Genomic DNA, 21,550 nt, shown 5'->3' with positions numbered 1-21,550 from the left:
GAATTATACAGGACCTCTCGCATCTGCGAAGTCGGGATCAAGAGCGTGCATCCTCCTCCCACGGGGAAAGTAAGAGACTATAAAGCACTTAAACCCTGTTAGGTACTTCTGTAAATTCAAAAACTGAGTAAAGCCGCAGAGCGGGTCGCCCAAGGACTTCAGACTATGCAAAAGGCTATTTCAGACCATCCAAGGGCTTGAGACTATCATCCACCACTGTTAGCAGATGTAGTCATGTCACTTGTTAAGAGATGTTTGTTTATTGTTGTGGTTATAAGTAAATATTATTCTCAGTTTTTAGTCAACATTTGAAAATAAAAACACTTTGGGGAAGTTGAGAAACATCTTTTCAGAGACAGCATTTCCTCAAAGACTGACCATGATCCTTTAAAGAACTGTGTCTTTAGAAACATGAGCCTCTACTTACTACAAGTATGATAATTTAAAAAAAAAAAAAGTTCTCACAAAAGAATACTCATTATTTAATGGTATGAGACGTTATTTATAGAAATGGTATTTTAACAAACATTGAAGAGGAAAAAAAAGTAAATACACTTGAAGTATCTTGGAAGTACAATAAAAACCCTACTACGACAGTCTCTGCTGTTTTTTCCTACCGAAAGACTGATTGTAGAGGATTTTTTTTTAGTAACAGCCTAAACTGTATTTTCAGTACTAGAAAGAAAAAAACACACTTGGAATATCTCCATATCCTAAGAATCTTTAAAATTATTTGAGGGTTGGCAGCACCTGTACTAACAAAACAAAAGCTTGGGATTAATAAGATGAACCGTATTAAGACAGGTGCAGTTTAGCTTCGGTGATTTCACCCGCAGCGAAGCCTGCTGCCGCACAGCGAGCTGTTCAGGCAGGGTCACACGACGCCGGCCGCACACCGATGCCGCCAAACGTGCTGCGGCCGGCGCGGCCGGGGAACTGCTGCCCGGGCGCGAGCCACGAGCCGGGGCGCGCGGCTGCTGGCAGAGCCAGCCGGGCCGATGCCCTTCGCACCGCTGCGCCTCCAACGCTGCCGCGGGCAGCGCGCCCCAGCGCCATCCCGCTCCCCATCGCCTCCCGCAACGAGGCCTCCCCCTCAAGGCTATGAAAATCTTGTAGAAATAGGCCGTAATGCCAAGAAACACGGCCTAAGGTGACCGGGCACACGCCTGGTTTTTTGATTCCGTGCTGCTGTAAATCAGGACAGTCAAACAGTATTCGGATCCTCCCCCAGCCTAAAAGAATTCACTCAGGCATACTTTTCCCATCACGCACATGAGAACATCCCATCATCAAGCAGCAGCAGTCGGCCTCTCTCCTGATGGCCAAATCTTCACAGCAACTGACTTTGTCTTTACAGCAAAGAACACTTGATTCAATATATACTATTGAATAGTATATATTTTGCTATATATTTTATAATATAAAATATTATATTTTATATATATATAAAAATATTTTGCTATAACATAACCATTCCACTTAAAATGAAAATACTTGACAAAAGTTTTCATTTTTATCCTGCCGTAATAGATCATTTCTTTGCAAGAATTAGTGTGTGATATGAAGATGCTATTAAAGTGCCACTGTTTACAAACAATTACAAATACTGATTCACTCTCTAAAGAAACACACAGCTTTGCTCAGAAATCTGAGCAGAACTGCAGAACTATCTACAGCTCACAGAAGAGCGCCAATTCACTTCTGAGCAAATTTATCTGAACTCGTTTACCCACTGCCAGACAACGTGCTGAAGTGAGAAACAGGACTGCTCCGCTAAGCAGTACCTCCCCAAAAAACATTTCTTTAATCCATCCAACAAGTTCCCACTCTACAAGAGACTTCAATGGATTCGTCGATCAATGTACCAGGTACGACGACATGGCCTCCACCTGCAGCGGAGAACTGCAGCAATTCTCATACAAATTAGAAGTGATGCTGTGCATTCTTCCGCTTCTGTTTTATGTGAGGAGGAAAGGGGGGGAGGAAAAAAAAGCAATTCAAAATCTGGCAAGCCTTGAGGAGATGAGTGAGGAGAAGGCCGGACACAGAGGCAGAGCGATGTGCGATTCTGCGTGAACCGTGGCAAGACCATCACGCACGTTGTTACGAATTACGTAAACCAGCCTAAAACTCTACCATGACTGGTCTTACGAGGAACTGGCACTGCAACAGGGACAAGGTTTCATCCCCAAAGGCAAACCCAGAGTCTGGACATACCTTGTTCTTCAGTAATTAATGCTAATTTATTCTTTAAAAAAAAAAAAAAAATCCTGATACTCTATTTCCCTGAAAAGCCTCAACCTGAAGCTTAATCTGCTTGGTTAGATGCAACAGTCCTGGGTCACCCTGCCTTTCCAGGGCTGCAGCCGCCCCAGCATACGAACCTGTCTTCCTTGACTGAAAAGTCACGTCAGTATTACAGCCTACACCGATTGACTTTGTTTATGCTGGCCATGAACCTATCAAAACTTAACACGTACTCAAAGCTATTCATATGCTAAACGATTTATGGTCAGAAATACCATCACCATACCTTGATTTTAAATTCCAGTTGGGAGTTAATTGTGTACATCATTTCTGTCCTTTCCATTTTCCGAGCACCTTCGTTGCATAAACGCACCAGCTAGAAACAAGACATGTATGTAACAGGTTTAATGTGCTCAAGACTTGTAATAAACTCTTGTTACTTTATAAAATACACTTCTGAGGAAGCTTAAAATTTACAAAGGAACTGACATTTTCACGCTGGGTCGCAGATGTCATGTTTTCAAGACCACACTGCGTGGCCTGGTCTGACTTGATAGCCGATTCTGCTTTGAGGCTGGACTGATGACCTCCCAAGATGCCCCTCAACCTGAATTATCCTATCACACTGTGACAATTATTTATTCTTTTCAGGGGAGTCCAGATGGTACAAAGGTTCAGCCAGAAGTTCTGACCGAGAAGGGTTACAGCCTTCTGATCCAAGTTAATGATCAGCTCCAAAGCAAACAGCCTTCAGACTGACCCATCCGTGCGACGTGCCGCCATGTCTACCACGCACACCCAACTCACTCACAGGAGAAAGTCCCAACGCAAACGTCACAGAACTGGCTTGTTAAACTGAGGCAATTGGTATCCTAGAAAAAATTTCATGGCGGCTGACCTTTAGAATGGAATTCTAAAGCACGCTGCAGTTCTCTTGAAGCCTGTGCGTGGGGGCGGGGAGCACATAAGAACGGGGCGGGAGGGGAGGGCAAAGACAGAAAGGCATGAAAATGCGTTCCCCTTAACCCCGCAACACCACGCACGGATCTCCCACCCGTCAACGGGCCTTTTCGCCTTTCATAAGCCAACGCTGTACACGCCATATACTGTTCCTACAGAAAAACCCACTGTGTTGGCAGCAGTACAGCGTTGCTCAATTTAGGATATTTTCCTAAGTAATAAATAGACAGTAATTTAGGCATAAAAACGATCCCTAGTGGCCTTTCTTAAGTAAAACAATTTAGAGTTTTTATCCTTCAGTATTCTTTCTGTTTGCATTATTTATGCATGGAAAACATAATTTTTTCCCTTAAAGTAGACAAGAATGTTCAAGGCCCAAGGTAATATCTAGCCCCAACGTGCAGAGAAAGGCTTGTGTTATGGGTTTGGTTTTTTTTTTTGTTTTTGTTTTTTTTTTTTTTTTTAAAATAAAGAATGCCCAGTACTTCACATTTTACAACCGTCTATGATGCACTACAGTTTCTGAAATTCTGAGGTCCTGGAGGCAAAAACCAGCCAGTCCTTAGATCCTCAGATTTTCTTTTCATACCATAATGTTCTGTTTTAAAGAGTTGTCTACTTCCGGAATATAAATGTATTAAACAGATGGATTGGAATTTCCCACCAATTTAAAACAAATTGCTAATATGATTGGTCAGATCCAAATGGAAGGAACCGCAATTTATTATACAATTAAGTGCTGTTCAAATTTACAGTCTATGCTGGAAACGGTCTTGTGCTCTTCTTCCATCGTTGACTCTTGGGAAAAAAGCCTGACTACAGGAGAACAACTTTGACCAACTGATGGAAGGTGACCTCGTTAACTTACAGTAAAAGCAGAAAGAAACTTAAGTTTGCTTAGAAGATTCAGACTTTCTTTTCGCTACTGTCAGGGGAGTGTTTCTGCTTTTTTTGTACGTATGGGCCACGATAAGGCTTTTTGCTTTGGACTGGCAGCAAAAAGAATAAATTTGTCCAACTACACAATGAAACAGGTGAACAAAATGAGTAATGAACATGAGAATTAATTCTCAAGCAACTAACAAAAACCAAAAGCAGCCACTTCTCACAGTGGATTTTTGAAGTGACAAAAGCATGCAGTGCAATTTAGGAAGGAAAACAGTCAAAGCAGAAAAAATTCTACATCCATATTAAACTTCTAAGAACACACCTTGCTCACTTCTTTCAGAGCTTGCTTGCAGTTCTCATATTTTGGTGAATCCTTAGGAGTTTTCTGACAAATAGTCTGAAATAAAATGTCAGTTACGTCAGAGGACTAAGAAGCACAGATTGTAACAAATACAGAATTTTACATACGTATTAACTGAAATCAAAGAAGTGCAGTCACAGCTGTGAACTGGGGTAAATGAGAGAACACTAGAGATCACTTCTTGAGTGCTTCGTGACACTACGGAACACCTCCCTTGAAAGCTTTTTGGAGCAAAGCAATGTTTTGCACCTCTTGGCCAGCCTCCATCCACAGCGACACGGTGGAAGAGGCAGACCGTACCCTTCCAGGGAAGGCTAAGCTTCTGCCGCCTGGCCCCTAACTTTTTGCAAACCGCAATGAAATCCCATTGCAGCCATACGTAATCAGGTTCTTCCTGTTTCAAGTACCATGTTAGCCTTTTCCTGGAACTTGAAATACCCATTTACGTACAACTGTATTTGCAATAGGAAAACTGTACCAGATTGCTGTCCTCTTTGCAGAAGGTAAGTATTTCCAAAGGATTAACAGAAAAAGCTCGTAAGGCTACACTGTTATGTGTACCATGGAACAATATACATAAGAGTATTATTTTATTAAAACAAGAAAGCACATGGTAGAGAAGACAGCTGCAGCATCCAAACACGGGAAGCGCTGGGAAGTAATGAGAAGTAAAACCAATCCGAGTTGTACATCAGAGTTTTATCTATTGACAGAGTTGATTCTCATGAGCTAAGGACAAAGTCCTACCAGAAAGAGGCATTTTGAATCAATGACAGATCAGTTAAATCACTTTTTTGATTGAGAAACAAAAACATCCCAAGATATTTTGCATTAAATTAGTCTTTGGTTTAATTATGTTCCCTCCTCTCTGAATGTAGTTGGAGCCGTATTTCTGGTACTGAAACCTTAAAAATTGAATTCACTCCGAATTCTTAATATAGGGTTTACACAACCATCTCCAAGAAAAACAAATAAACAAAATTGAAACAGTGGAAAATAAAATGCTTGGTTTGCTTGTTTAGATTCTTTTAGCTGAAGAGGGCAGGAGGTGAAGACAAGAAAAAAAAACTAAGAAGGGGAAGGCACACCTAGTGACACAGCAAGGTAAAACTGGATTATTATTCTATTTTTTTAACCTAGAAATGTACTGCAGAGAAGAGAGTATTCAATGTCCATGAATGAACTAAGTAACTATCCAGATGACCAATCAAATTAAATCGGTGCACAATTTGCAAATATATCGGAGAACAAAATTATGAGTCCTGTTTCTGGATCCTACCAATGCTAGAGTCTGAGCCTGGATTTTAATCTTCACTATTGCTGGTGGCCCACTTCAAATTTAGTTCTAGCATCTTAACTGAAATTCCATGAATCTTGGTGTGAACTCTGCTTCACAAATACTCAGTGGCACTTCATCACACTTCCTAAGCTGCCCAGTAACCTGCACAGGAAGGGAACATCTCGCCGTGTAACACACTGGTAGAAACCGAGCGTCTCGATACTGCTCCACTCACAAAGTGCTCCCGCGCCCTTGAGAACGGAGTTCATTCTTCAGGGTTCCACAGTGACCCTCTTCACTGAGGGTCTTAACGGCTCCGTTCCTGAAAGCAAGCATTTACTGCAAAATGACCCGCATCTTATCTACAGGATAGGAGGTCTTGTTTTTTTAAACTATAGGGTTTGATTTTAATCCTAACACTACATGCAATTTCTGTGCTAGGTTCCTCCTTGGTTTCAGAATCATTTTGACCCTTTACAATTTTTCTATTAGAATATCTGAATATTTAATTTTTGAACAGGGGGTCAGGAGCAGGGGGTACCGGTCACAGTAAGCGAACAAATGCTACAGTACTTCATTATCAATAGACCAGTATCTACAGCCCTGTACCTGGTACAAGTAAGGAGATAGGAAGAGACTGGAATGAACTAGGAATTGAATACGAAAAAATGCTAACATTAAAAGGACATGCACCAAGGAAAAATAGAAAATAACTCTGTTCTCACATCCATCAGTAAGGGAAGACGAGTAACTCTCTGCATGGGCAGAATGAGGAAAGAGATCATCGGTAAATTCCGGCAGTCTTCATGGGACTCAATCCGTGATAACATCTCTTTAAATGCTGGATTTGTGGCTCTGGTGGGAAGAAAGGGGAGAGAATTAAAAGGTGTGCTTTACCAAAGAATTGTGAAAGTTGCTAGGTTTTAAATAAATCATGATTTTATTAATAGGAAAGCGTGGTTTGAAGGAGTCCTATCAACTAAGCTTTATTTGCTTAGATATGCAAGACCAGTATTGATATTTAGAAACCTCAAGTTCTCCCACACACAAACGTGAGCGCAGACACACTCATAGGTACACACAGCGGACAAAGAACATCTTTGACATTGACTGAACTGTTCTTATCAGTGGAAAGGGAATGTGACACGGCCACAAATAGGACTGGACTGTGCAGCCGGGCATGTCTGCACTCTCAATTACTTCAAAGGAACTTGTATGTTAAGGAAAGCTAAGCATGTAAGCACATGCTTTCTTGGAAGCCACAGATTTTGCACCAAATACTGCAGCCTGCTACTCACTCCTAATGCAAAGGGGGGATTTTGCAATCGTATGTTACAATTAGCTCTTACAGTAATTTCTGCAGTGTTCGCTGCTGATAGACTTCATTGGTGCAGTACTTTACATACGGATCAAATGTTGAAGACGTATGCTTTTCAACTATATCACTGATATCATCAATAAAGATGTTGTTCTGATGTCTTGCTTCAAGTTCTTTAAAGAACCTGTGAAAAAAAAAAAATTTACTCATTTTTACAAAAAACCTAACAGGCTTTCTCTTGCAACATTTTACGCTTCACCTGACGCAATCCATGACTTTTATAACCTAGGGACAACTTGAATGATTTGTGAAAGGGCGAGACCATCTCTCCTTTGACAGCACAGTAAGGGAAATCTTTACACGATGCAAGTCAAAGGGCGGCGGTGTCACCTGGCAGAGCTCCGCGTAAGCAATGCTGGCAAAGTTACTTCCCATTCTCTAGCTGCCAAAACCAAAACAGCATTACTGATCTGGTTAGACTCGAATTTCCAGAAACAGGGTTGAAAGAGAAATGAAACCACTTCAAGCACGACGTTAATACATTTCCTCTTGTAATAGAAGAATTACAACACCAGAAATGTTCAATGAAATAAAGTTACGTGTGAACTGCTAAACTAAGAACAAAAAAATATATAGCAGGCTGAGCTGGACAAGGTGCTCACGTACCATATACTTCAATCTACCATTAAAACCAAACACAGACTGGAAACAATGAAAATGGGAAACCAAAATCCTGAGCTGAGTTTTTTCCCCTAAGCATGGTTGTTCTAAGAACTTCCCTACTGTTCATCCCCTGTTCCACATCCCAGTCCCTTCAGCCTCTGAAAATTTTCCACTCCTCCTTGCACTTCTAACTTTACCAGAAAAGAAAAGCCTGTATTTCCACAATGCTCATCAGAAATACGTTACTGTTTGGGGCGTAAGAGCTCACACAGATCAGTATTGGATCTACTGCACGTCATCACAATTACCTACACTGACACTCTGACATCACTGCAATCCTTAAAAATCTAGAAGCCGAAAACCCCTCTGATGCTACTCTTGCCCGCAGCCTTTATAAAAGATGATTCACTAGAACAATCCTGAGCTCCCTAGAGTAAACCAGCTAATAAAAACACTCTCCCACAGCACAGAAAAATTAAGAAAATATTTGGAACACATGATCTCACATCAAGCAGAAATATTTTGAAGCGTTTTATCTTATTTTTGCCCTTTATTACATTTTCTCATTACCAACACTGGCTCTTCAAAAATCTGTCACCTTGCAGCATTTCATTTTTTTTAGGTATGCCACCAACATCCTCCATAGTTTGTTTTACAAACAAACCTCAAAGACGTAAGAGGAGGAGAACAGGATGAACAGACGCTTATCGTATAGGTATTAACAACATGGGTTAACTAAAATTAAGACATTTTTTCAGGTGCGCTTAGAAGCAGCTGCCTGAATTGAGTGGCTGCCAGATTCTCACTCAGTCAATCACACAGTCAGAAGAATCAAGCGTGGGGTTTTTTGGTTTGGAATTTTGGGGTTTTTAAAGTTCTGACACATTAACCGCAGATTGAACTGACTGATGTTTATCACTACTGTCATTTAACGAAAAACAGGACACTGCCTACAAATAGATATAATGCTGCCTACTACAGCGCACAGTTGTCTTCTCACTCTTCCCCTTTAAGCGGTGCAGCAGTAGTTTTTAATAGCCTCACCATTTTTGGAAGGCAGAGTCCTCCAGCCATCTTACTTCAATGCACAAAATATTTCAACTTGTCACTGACTTGTCTTAAGCTACGTATTTGGGTTTTTAGTATCAAGGCCAGTACTAACTGGTAAAGCATACCAGGCTGCACTGAGGTCTCATACAACACATGGACAAATACTAAAGTTAGCAGTTGCCTGAATTTTCACTGGGGTCCAAGAAGGAGGGAAAAAAAAAAAAAAAAAAAAAAAGAAATAAATAGTCTCCAAGTCACACAGTCTACAATTTCTCATGAACCACAACCGTCTGATTTCAACCACTGACCACCATGAACTGCAGACGACTGGAATTTGTTTCTACTCTACTCAGACATGTTTATAGTTGGGAGAACTTCCCTGCGCTGCCAATTCACTTTGCTCAGGAAATTAGGAAATACAACATTTCTTCCTGCTGTATGTTATAGCACGCTGACAAGGTGTTTGACCATGCTGGGCTAGAACTTCCACTTTTAGAATTTATCTGGTGCTTCATCAATGACGTCAGTCACAGTCATTGTAAGGAACAATAAAACCTTGGATAGTAGAAGATTTTTATAAAAGAAAAAAAAGAGAGCACAGCAGAGAAAAGCAGCATACCCAAGTCCCATCCCCCACACCATACTGTAAGAATTACCACCTCTGGAAATCACACATCAGAGTTTGAATCAAAGGTTGTCTTTATTTTTTTGCATCCAATCTGCTAATTACTACATACAATTAGTGAACCAGACACATCATAAAAACCTTTTACTTAAAATTTTAGGACAGATTCTGTCACGACTGCAGGGGGGTTGGGCTCGATGATCTCTCAAGGTCCCTTCCAACCCAAAGCATTCTATGATTCTATGATCGAGCGATCGCATTCCATTTAACCAGCTACAAATTAGTTGTGCGGTGTGACTGGCTTTTTTTGCTTAACACCAGAAGGATTTATTTAAAGCATTTGTTTCTGTGAAATCCAGAACTCTTCTGGTTAAAGTGAGAGCCAATTAAGTGAAAGTCAAACAGCATCATGAGACAGCATTTGATTTCCCTCACCTTGCCCTTACCCTGTTTAAAAGAAACGTCCAAGTTGTAGCACTATAAAACTCCCCTCTCGTAAAGGCTACGTGCCAAATTTAGAAACGCAGGTTTCATTCATTTCCTGTTTGTTTCTTTTCACAGCACAAGATGTAGAAACACGAGAGGTCTCACCCGCCCTGGCGTTTGCCCCATCTCTATGGCAAGGGTTCCCTCAAAGCTGGTGGCGCCTATTGAGGGTCTTCCCATGTCTTAGGCAGCTCATTAACAAGCTGGTATCACCAACAGGAACCATGTCCTAATACTTGCTCAGGCAATTTTCTTAAGCTATTTTTTCCTACTCGTTGGCACTGCTTTAATCAGTGACTGATATCCAGAACTTTCTCAAAACCCCTAGTTAATTCAGCTGTATAAACACAACTGTGCAGTGGTACATGCACAACGCTACAGACTGTTCCACACAATTCACCTTCATAAGCCCTAAACTATGTCTCGTTTACAACTGCAAAGCTCCCATCAACATCGACAGAAGTTCTACTTTACCAGATGCCATGAAAAAATACACAAAATAAATGCCCCAAGATCAATCATTTTAGCCAACATTTCTTCTCAACATTTACTTTCCCCTTGCCCCGAGATAAAGATATTAACTGAGCAGGACTGACATTCTTATGAATACTGTATCTTGCTATCTGAACATTCCAAAATTAGATTGCACTGGATTAAAAAAATTCTAATTAGGCAGGTAAAAGATTTTAACTAGGCAGGCCAAATTAAGAGTCAGAAAAACCACTGTCTTATGGAATCAGTTGTTATCCGGGAGCAAAAATCATGTAGAATCAAGTGACAGCACATAAAAGGAATACAGAAAGGTCGGAGGTACTGCAAAAAATCTAAATAGATTATTTGCATCAAGGGTCGCTATGGAAGAAAACCGATACCAAAGCCTTCCTGGCGAGTGAGACTGGGAAAAGAGTAGACTTGGTGGAAGATCTGTCTGAAGAAGTCAATGTGGAACACCAGAGTTCACCAGAGCCAGGTGATCAGCACCCAAGAGAGCCAAGAGGAAAAGTTACTACGAGATCATTTTATTGTTTGCAAAATGCCAGAATACCCATAATAGCATTACCAGGTTGGAGAGAGGGACAGATGGTATATCATCATTACGGTTTTGTATACCAGTTACGTAGCAGTCACAGCATTAAGGTTCTCAAACATTTATCTGATGTTTTTCCTACTGCTTAGGGTACTAATTTTTTATCTCCCTGCGGGTTCATGCAATTCTCCATGGCTAACCGTTCTGGACAGTGCTAGCGTTCCTGTCAGACGCCACACTCACTGAAAACACCAGTCCACCACTATCAAACCCCGCTGTATGTGAAGGTGAACCGTGCTCTGGCTTGTAGATCGCTGATTTCAAAGTTCATGATTATTCTTCTTGCTTAACGTTTTCAAAGTTCTCATGACCTACCCGTCTGGCCTACAGAAGATTATAATGCAGATTTAGCTTCATAGTGATGTTGCTGCAAAAAGCTCACAGCAAAAAGCCACTGGAGTGGAAGCAAGTACAATTTAGCTTCCTCCTCCTGGAGATAAGGGAACTGGAAAAACAATTACCAATTTCAGATAACTTCAGATAAAAGTAATAAAAATTTTTGATTAGCCTCTCCAAATCTGAATCTTCTCATCAGGAACAGAAGCTTAACATCCGCATCACAGTTTTTTTTTTTGGGGGGTGGGGGGGGAGATTTAAAATAGTAAAAACGGAGAAAATTACAGCCTTATTTCCATGGAATTTTTATGCTGAACCAGAATCAGAGCTTTTAGCAAAAGAATGGCTGAAAAGAGGGTGACTGAAGTGAGGTACCACATCCACAGGTGTTTGAAATTAATCAGTTTGTTAGGGGAGTTACCGCAATCTAAATAAAAGTGAACAATACATACAAACACCTGTAGTTATAACACCAAACACTGCAAAGCTAACAGCCGATAAAAATACATTTTATCAGGCAATATCCACTGAGCAACTACAAAGGCAAACAAGGAAAAAAAAAAAAAAACCAAAAAAAAACCAAGGACCCTGACAGCCTATTCGTTCCTTTTGCAACAAACTGGAACAATGTTCAGCAAGCCTACCCACAAGTAATGGTGAGCCAGTTGCCTTTTCAACTTGATAGTGTTCTGGCAGGAATCCAGAACAATAAAATGCCACAGCAGCCCTGCCAATGCATTGTTACAGCGAGATTCTTGAGATAGCGTGTAAGTGCTCAGAGCATCTAGCTCAACGGCATGCATTTCAGCAAATCTCGATTCAACCAATTAATACCCACTGACAAATGAACCCACAAAGAACGCTCGGTGGCACTAGAAACGTAAATCTTTTTGAGAAATTATGAAGACGTCACAAAGGAGTCTTCGTTTTAAAAACCTTTCCCATGCTGAACAAAGTAATGCTTTTCATACCACCGAGAAGAAGCAGGGTGCTTCTGCCGGTCTCCCCGAGCCTGAAGAGTTACCTACATAGCCATCTGTCACAGAACACATAATCTCTTGCATGTCCCAAACACTGAATTTATAAATCACCCTGTGAAGCTTTCTAGCAACAGCGCTGAGGCCGTTCCCATATAACACACTTGCTAGGGCGGCCAAGCTAACAAACACAGCAAGCAAAGACCTTGGAGAAGGGAGGAGAACGGCCGGACGCATAGCTTGCCTCATGCCCTACAAACCTGGGCTGTCACCTGCAATCCCCAGCTTCACAATAACCAAGGGTCAGTACTAGCAAATACTGATGTTGTTACTATATGCAAGAGGACTAATCAATCTTGATATTTGGGAAGATATTTTTGTTAATATAAAAATACGAACCATACAAAAACATAACCTGATCGCTCTCTACAACTACCTGAAAGGAGGTTGTAGTGAGGTGGGTGTTGGTCTCTTCTCCCAAGGAGTTAGCGATAGGACGAGAGGAAATGGGCTCAAGCTGCGCCAGGGGAGGTTTAGATTGGATATTAGGAAAAATTTCTTTACGGAAAGGGTGGTCAAGAATTGGAACAGGCTGCCCAGAGAGGTGGGGGAGTCCCCATCCCTGGAGGGGTTCAAAACACGGGCAGAGGTGGCACTTGGGGACACGGTTTAGTCTAGTCTACCCTTGACTGGCTTAGACTAGACTTGGTAGTGTAGGGTTAATGGTTGGACTGGGTGATCTTAAAGGTCTTTTCCAACCTAAACGATTCTATGATTCTATTCTAGTCTATAAATTAAGCGTTGCTTAGTCTTGAGGGCAGCGTGTCAGCCAGGGAACTCTGCACCACAGTCTAGAAATAACAGTGATTTAGAGAGTGCCCAGGAGACTCTCCAGAGGAAGTCTGGAATTTGTCATTTCATTTCAGATGACAAATTGCCCCATCACGCTCCTGCCCCCCTCCCTCCCAGAGCCCAGCGGGCACTGCCGCGGCCACACGCCTCCCGGCAGCCCTGCGCCGGGGAGACCACCAAGGCTCCCAGGTCAATCCTCCCCACGAGGGCACCTGTGCCAAGCTGGCAACCGCCTAACTTCCATGACGAAAGGAAAGCCAGTTCGAAGTGCAAGTGTAGTAATCGCCGCGCTCCGCTGCTTTACAGCCCCGCGCGGGTGCTGTTGAGAAGGCAGAGCAGCGATGCCCGTCACGTGGAAGGCCGAGGGGCAGGAGGACACGGCGCCGCGAGAGATGACACAGCACAGCTTCGAGTGCTGCTGCACTTCTCTTCGTGCCGTCGCAGGCACCTCAGCCTCTTTCCCTCACATCTGTAGAAGTTATCCGGGGCAGCAAATCACCACACGTGCTTAAAGGCAGGCAGAAAGCTGCAGGTTTTGATGCTGCTGCACGTAAAGCTGTTCTTCCTATAGAATGCACAAATAAACGTCTGTATGTATGATCCTCATATTGACACAGCCACAGTAGAAGTTGCAGTATGACGTGAAAGACAGCAAACGCCACGCTTTGGCAGGCAAGATTTCCTAGGTATAAACACCAGCAGACCGACCTCGCTGCTGTCCAGAGCAAACTGGAGCAATGCAACCTAACTCACCACCTGCAACGAGAGCTTTCACCTCACAAATCTGAGGTTTAAGAATCTCATGTAAACAAAGCGCGCTGACCCAATGATACATGAGAGGAGCCAAGGGAACACACATATATCCTCCCACTACGACAGCCTGGCTAAACACAGATATTTCTGGACTTACTAACAACTTGGTGCCTTTTCAAAGCTACACACTCTTTTTATGCAAGAAGGGCAATGGCAGTTCTCTGAAACCAGACCGACCCCTTGAATGCTTATCGCTCAGTCTCGACTGCGAAAGGCTGCTGCTTCGTTCCTTATCAGTCTCTGTACAAAGAAAGCAGAGATGCAAGTTTGAGTAACTGTTGAACATCCACCCACTTTACTACCAAGAAACACACGGATAAATACAATTTTCCTCTTCTGTGCTTCCTGCAGCAACAGTAAATCTGAAAATTGGTGGAAGATTTGTAAGCTGCTACTTGAACAAACCCTGCAAGACCCAACAACAAAGCACAACTGCTTGAGAGGGTCTGTGTGGGCACTAAGTTTCAGATGATCGTGACAGTGACGTTCTGCAGGAAAGGATGCATAAACACCTCCTGGATAAATAGTTTTTGGGTTACAGCTGGAAGGCTTTAAAATTTTTAAGTACTTTTGTTCTACTGTCCTTAAACACAAATATTCACATAAACAATTCTCTATGCAGAGGTTAGGCCACAGAAGAAGAGCCAGAGGCTCCAAGAAGTTAGCTATGAACGCTGCGGTGGGATTTTTTTTTTTTTTTTAAAATACAGAAAATATGTTTACGCAATATACAGATGGGTTTCAGAACAAATAAATATTATGGCAGATGGCAGCTTCATGCCACAGCTCTGGCAATGCCAGCTTCCACAGCTCTTGTCCAAATCAATTCATTCCTTTTCCTACCAGGCTCTTTCAGGTACGTCACCTCAGCTGCCTGTGGGCTGACACGAGATCTGGGAACTACGCTGACGGGGATGCGAGGGAGGCAAGAGAAAGAAAACTCTGACCACGTTTGTTTTGTGGGCTATTTTTCAGCTACATCTCGCCTGGCTGGCAGCTGGCTGAACTGAGGGAGTAACAGGAAAGGGGCAAAACCTCCAGGCACCACCAGCACCAAACCCAGACCTTCTACATCAGTGTGCAAAAAATAAACACACTCTCCTATGCTGGCCCTACAACAGCCCTCTACAGCAGAGAGGGCTTTTATGACTCTTTTGGTTAAACTGAATGGTTAAGGCCATTCATCTAGAATATGGTTTCAATCCTTGTTTCAAAACAGTATTTCATCTCAAAATTAGTTATTTTTATTTTACGTCAAAACTATCTGTTGCTGGCTAACAGAAGCCGTCTCAAGTCACTGGTGAGAGAAGATCTGGGGTTTGGGTGGTTTTTTTCCTTTTAAGAAAAGCAGCTATGCTGTTAATGTAAAAAATATGTCATATGTTCTACTATATGTCATTAGAAGACAATTAGGTAGAGAAGTATCTGTTCTCAGGCTGAGGACCTCAGCTAGAGAAAGAAGAAAAAAAAGTATCTCCAAAAGTACTTAACGATAAAAGTAAAGGAAAAACTGAACACAAAGTCCTAGACCAAGGACTGGCAGAAGAGCTTTGAAAAGTAATCTAATTACAAGAGGAAAAGTTCCAAGGGGACCTGACAGTGAGTCTCTCCTCGCAAGAATCTGGGACACCGAGTTCCATACCATCTGTGCTGCATTTCCACCGGAAGATAAATTGATGGTACAGAGCTTCAGAGTCATAAGTTTTTCAGAAAGGGACACGAAGACAATTAATGTCAAAATAATTTTGGCAGTAATACAACACACAAAGAATACTGAGAGGACAGTGTGCAGATGAGGTTTTGAATGCAAGTGTAGGTAGGCAAGAAAAAATTACTAGAATTCTCTATAGAGAGAGAGGTAAAACAAAGTAAGATTCTAATGGTCACCAATCAAGAATACTGGTTTCGTAAATTTAAAATAGAAACTGAATTACCTTTCATCTGACAAACACTATTAATATCATCAAGCTTCAGCAACCCCAATTAACAATCAATAAAAATCACACCTACAATCATGCAGGTGAGATGACTGATATCTCACAGCCTTGGGTGCTTTGCCATTTCTTTTACTGAGCCTTTTCCTGAGAAATACACTCGTTACTGCTCACTATTGCCTGACGTTTGCTGTCAGTCCAGTTCAAGTGAGATAAGGACGTAGAATCGTGTTTTGCAGGGGAAAAAAAAAAAAGAACCGGAGACAGTATTACATGGGAGAGATTGCAAAGGCCTTACAAGGAAACCAGAGAGTAACACAGAAACAGCCAAGTGGTTTAAGGTGCAGCCTGTATCCTGTGTCTTTTCAGGTGAACTCAACCCTACCACAGAGGAGGGTTGAGCAGGACCATTCTTCAATTCTTTCCTCCCCTGGCATGCAAATGCTTGAGAACATTGCAATCATATCATTTCAGGGAAGTTAGGGGAAAAAAAATGCACTGAAAAACACCCTGATTTACTCTAGAAAACTCTCGAGTAAAACTCATCAAAAGAATGGGTTCCCTCTATTCTTCAGTTCGTACTGCAGTTTGTAATGAGAGGACCTTCATCTGTTACTCCTGATCTTGGCAAATGGCAGTCATTTAGGTTTTGATTATGTGGTAAAAAGAGCCGATATACAGGGTACATCTACACTGCCAAATAAAAAAACCCTAAAACCCAAACAAGATACTTAATGTACTACTACATCATGTAATCTTTCAGAAACTATGCCCTGAAGGGTCTACTCTGAGCAAAGCATGAGATGGCAGCTCCAGGGATCTGGAAAACTTTGGCAGATCAGTTGCTTTTTTTTTTTTTTAAAAAAAAAAAAAAAAACAAAAAACCAACCAAAAAACCACAACCCAAACAAAATCCAGCTACATAGTGTCTATTTTCATTAGCAAAATAAGTAAACACAATCATTAACATGATCCAAAGGTCTCCTTAAAAGATCACACCAGCTAATACTATTTTAAAGGCATTAAACTGTGTGTATGCAAAGGCTGACAAGCATTTCAGGATCTGCTGGGTAAAAAGCGATGGAAGCAGGATGCTAGAGAGAAACAAAACCAGGGTTCCATGGTCAGCATTTAAATGACACTGCAAATGACCCTGGGGATACAGAAGATTTTCTGAAGATACACAAGTCTTATGCAACTAATATTTAAATTTCATATATCCAGCCTTGGGAAAAAAGAACCATAAAGACAGTTTAAGTTTTATGTTTATGTTGGTGTTTCTTGAAGATACTGTCACTCCAAGGGATTGGCCAAAGTAAGGCAAGTTTATTCCGGCTTCCAGTCCCACCTGGTTTCAGCACCCGCCTTCAGGCTCAGGCTGAAGTCACTGGTAACAGACTCACAACTGCAAATGCCCTCCACCGACACCAGCCCTTCCCGTGCCATACGCAGCGTTACTGAAGGTTCTCAGACGGCCTCTCCAAAAGCGATCTTTTACACCACCTCCGAGCAGGCGCGAAGGCAAAGATAAGGACGCCTGAGCAGGGACTGTGAAATCTAACACGAGCTGTATTTCATTTCACAGATGCTTGCCCAAGGCGGAGACAAGCTACTCTACCCTTGATTGGCTTAGAGTAGACTTGGTAGTGTGGGTTAATGGTTGGACTGGATGGTCTTAAAGGGCTTTTCCAACCTAAACGATTCTATGATTCTAAGTTGTGAACAGGTTCTGTTCTCTTTACGAGTAGCTGGCGTGCCTTCAGAGGGGCATTGGAACAGAGAATGCAACGCACAGCCCGAACAGGACGTTACACAGGACGGAAGGCAATGTACTGCAAACCACTTTGCTTCTCTTCACTATGCTAAACTAATGTTATATTAAAACACTGACTGCTCTCAGAAAATCTCTTCAGAGTTAAACTCATCCCCACTGGCAATGCCCCCCTGCCAGCTTGCTATCAACAATAATTATCTTGGGCTGAGAAACTTTTCCATAGGTACCGGCCTGTCCTGGTTTGGGCTGGGCTAGAGTTAATTTTCTCCCTAGCAGCAGGCACAGTGCTGTGGTTTGGATTTAGGATGAGAAGAATGCTGATCACACGCTGATGGTTCAGTTGTTGCTCAGCACTGCTTATGCCAGTCAAGGACTTTGCAGCTTCCCCTGCTCTGCCAGGGGCACAAGGAGCTGGGAGGGGGCACAGCCAGGAGAGTTGATCCCAACTGCCCCAAGGGCCATTCCATACCATACGGCATCATGGGCAGTATGGAAACTGGGGGGGTTGGCCGGGGAGCAGCGATCGCTGCTGGGAACTGGCTGGGCATCGGTCGGCGGGTGGTGAGCAATTGCATTGGGCATCGCTTGCTGCGTATTATTATTACTATTATATTGTTATTATTATTATTTTATTTTATTTCAACTATTAAACTGTTCCTGTCTCAGCCCAGGAGTGTTTCTCACTCTCACTCCTCCGATTTTCTCCCCCATCCCACCGGGGCAGGGCAGTGAGCGATGGCTGCGTGGTGCTGAGCTGCTGCCTGGGGCTGAGCCCCGACACGGCCAAAAAACCGCTCCCCTGCTTTGGTCACCGCTGTGGCTGCGGGTGACACATCAGAGCCACGGGGGAGGAAGGCGCTGGGACCGAAGGCCGTGTTACCAAGGAGGGCAGCGCAGCAGCAGCGGGAAGGACAGGCTCGTGCACGGGCGAGCAGGCAGCGTCACCATCCTCCCGTCACCCCGGCAGAGTCGCTGCCCGGTACCTTCCTGCGGCGTCCTCCTACACCTAGCAACAGCCGGCCGCACCTTAGCCTGTTTACACGGCATGAAAATACACCACGAAGGCGATGGGTGGGGACCTGTTAGTTTGGGGTATTCTTTTCAATATGTTTAAGTGAATAATCTGAAGCTAAAGGCTTATTGTATTTTCTGGAAAACTAGGTATTTTCTTCAAGGACACTTTTTGCATAGGTAATTGCCAGGTATAATTCTTAATTTAGTAAATACGATGCATTTATATGTACAAAAATTTCTGAACTTGCTTAAAAAAAAAAAACATTATTTCTCTTAAGTTCTGTTCACCCAAGAAAATGAGCCAAGGGAAGTATGATTCTGTTCAGCTTTGTTGTTCCTGAGTACTGAAGTCATATATCTAATCTTGTCTCCAATAAGGAAGCCGGGTCAGGAACACAAGTACGAACCTCGTATTATTTTAAAGTTACTGTTTACCGACGCAAAGGAACAGCACAGGTCAACCCTGAGAGTTATTTCAGCTGCCAGAAGAACCCTCTAAACAAATAATTCCTATATATTAAAGCCAAAGAGTTCAGCAATGAGCACTGATGCCAGAACAAACCATGAAGGAAGCAATCTGAAGAAACACAGGGACAAATGCACTGTCCCAAGTCATTAATACGATCCAAATCCATAAATGTGTTCTGTAGCACCTAAAATTTAAAGAAAAAAAATGGTATTTTGGACTCACTGCTCTACAATACATCCTCCAGAATCCCTGGAATCTCCTGACAATCAGAAAAGGCCCCATCGGCCCTAAAAGCAGATTATGCAGCAAGGCTGGGAGAAAGGCAAAACCCACAAATGGTAAATTGAGCAGCAACACCTCGAAAACCCAAGCATCGTGCATGGCCTGAGCGCTCACCAGCACCTGCTGGGGGGCAGGGCCATGCACCAGCTTCTGCAAGAGCCACAGGTGCCTCACACACTGCGTCCACATCATTTGGGAGGATTCTTCTCCCTCTTGCTCCCATTACTCTGTCCACCATATCCAACATAATCACTCAGCCTTACCGATAAGGAAGCCACTTATCTGCTTCAAAACATCCAACATGAACAACTTTCTTTGGAAGAGCCCAGAAATTCTCCGCCGGATCATACCCCAGTGTCACTTATCCAACAGGGTAACCGCGCTCAGCTGCATGCCCTCAAGGCACTACTCATCTATCTTCAAAACTGCTAATGGCAAGAACTGCGATAAAATACAGAACACAGACTAAAGACCACCAGTCTAGACCAAATAGGAAAAAAGGATGTTAATGACTTGCATCACTGTCTTACCTGAAAGTCAAGTTGGTGATCTGTAACTTATGAATAATACTCTTTCAGTAGAGTTCACCTGAATCACCCAGGGTCTACTCACAGTATTTAAATTTTTATTTTTACTTTTTTTATTATATGCGGGTTTGGGGTTTTTTTTGTAATCTTCCAAAGAAACTGGGCAACAGAAGTCTGCATTCTCTAAAAATAATGATTCAATGCCTAGTTAACTGATTCAATACACACACTTCTTAAATGAACCCTAGGACTGTATTTTCCTAAGGAAAAAGTATGTTGTAAAGTAAAGAAATCTTACCTGGTTCCTAACATATATTCACACATATAGAATTAAATTAAGACGCTCAGACAAGATGTTAATCTACCTCACAAACCCACACAGGCTTCTCTACCGAAATCAAGACACACAGTTTAAAAACAGTCAGAACCTGTCAAAATATTTTTTTGTTCGTGTCTTTTTCCGCTAATGCTAATCTTCTGATATTCCATAAGCTTTTTGCCTTTTGCTGGACTAACGGCAGAGAGAGAAACAAAATGCTAACGCTCTCCTTTCTCCTGTAAGTCTGGCAATTCGACCCGTCAGGCCCACTGTTCTTCAAGACGTGTCACTAATTTCCCAGAAACTCCTCCTTCCCAAGACACTGACCTCTTTGCACCACGTGCTGAGACTGGAGAGAGTTCTTCTTACCAGTGAGACTGACTGCGCAGGATTCTCGGACTACACAAGTTTTTATTTCCGAGTAAGCTGGCCTACGGCGTCCCCCTCGGCTTACATCTCTGCGTAACAGCTCTCGCCGCCTCGGGTTGCGGTTTGCGCCATTTTGCGTTCTATCCGTTACAAACTCCCACACTACGCATACAGGCAAATACACAATAAAAGACTTCAGCTTTCTGAAGCCGCCTTACAGGATATTTTCATAAACAAATACACTGTATGCTGCAGAAATTATTCAGATCAACTCTTCTTTGTTAGAGACATTCCAGTGAGCTCCCAAAAGCAGAGACGGTCTTTGCTGTCTGCATTCTGCTTCGAACACAGGCAGCTTTGTTCCATCAGAAACGGCCTTGTCATGCATTAGAAGCCTATCTTGGTGTTTCTGGAGAGTTTCCATTAAATATGTTCTAAGTCAAAGTTCCTAGACACAATCTTTAGGCAATTTTGACTAAAGATAGTATTTTTATCGGTTCATGTTCTTTAGGTCACCAAACTTTTGTCTGAGCAACCAAAACCGCTGATAACTACACTCACGCAGTCATACTCAGATTTTATATTTTTAAGTAAAGGAAAGGCTGCTTAAGATACAGCATAATGGGACAGATACTCAATTTTATTACAATCTTCTAACAAAAGGATGGATTTTGCTACCTTGAAGGACCTTGAAAATGGGAAGCGATAGTTTGGAGATACCAAGAAAGAAGTTCTGTTTTAAAATCACTTTCATTATTTATACAAATGAGGTTGTAGAAAGCCAGCACAAAGTTTTGTTATGGTTTAACAGTATTGCATAACTCAGGAAACAAAGTATGTTTTCAATTTTATTACAATCTTCTAACAAAAGGATGGATTTTGCTACCTTGAAGGACCTTGAAAATGGGAAGCGATAGTTT

At 42.3% G+C, this 21,550-nt stretch overlaps 1 protein-coding gene across 1 annotated transcript in view; it reads right to left on the bottom strand.

Moving 5' to 3' along the window:
• The window catches only part of ARHGEF26 (Rho guanine nucleotide exchange factor 26), a 60,932-nt gene that overhangs the window by 19,673 nt on the left and 19,709 nt on the right, over positions 1-21,550 (bottom strand). Inside the window, exons 6-9 of the mRNA XM_075716814.1 lie at positions 7,085-7,237; positions 6,461-6,590; positions 4,418-4,492; positions 2,534-2,623 (exon numbers count right to left, since the gene is read on the bottom strand). Coding sequence (XP_075572929.1) covers positions 2,534-2,623; positions 4,418-4,492; positions 6,461-6,590; positions 7,085-7,237 — 448 coding nt within the window. The remainder of the gene's footprint in view (positions 1-2,533; positions 2,624-4,417; positions 4,493-6,460; positions 6,591-7,084; positions 7,238-21,550) is intronic.

Source organism: Pelecanus crispus, chromosome 9 (genome assembly GCF_030463565.1).
Source record: "Pelecanus crispus isolate bPelCri1 chromosome 9, bPelCri1.pri, whole genome shotgun sequence".
Classification (NCBI taxonomy): domain Eukaryota; kingdom Metazoa; phylum Chordata; class Aves; order Pelecaniformes; family Pelecanidae; genus Pelecanus; species Pelecanus crispus.
Note: the sequence above shows the minus strand (reverse complement) of the source record. Positions and strands in the feature narration are given on the sequence as shown.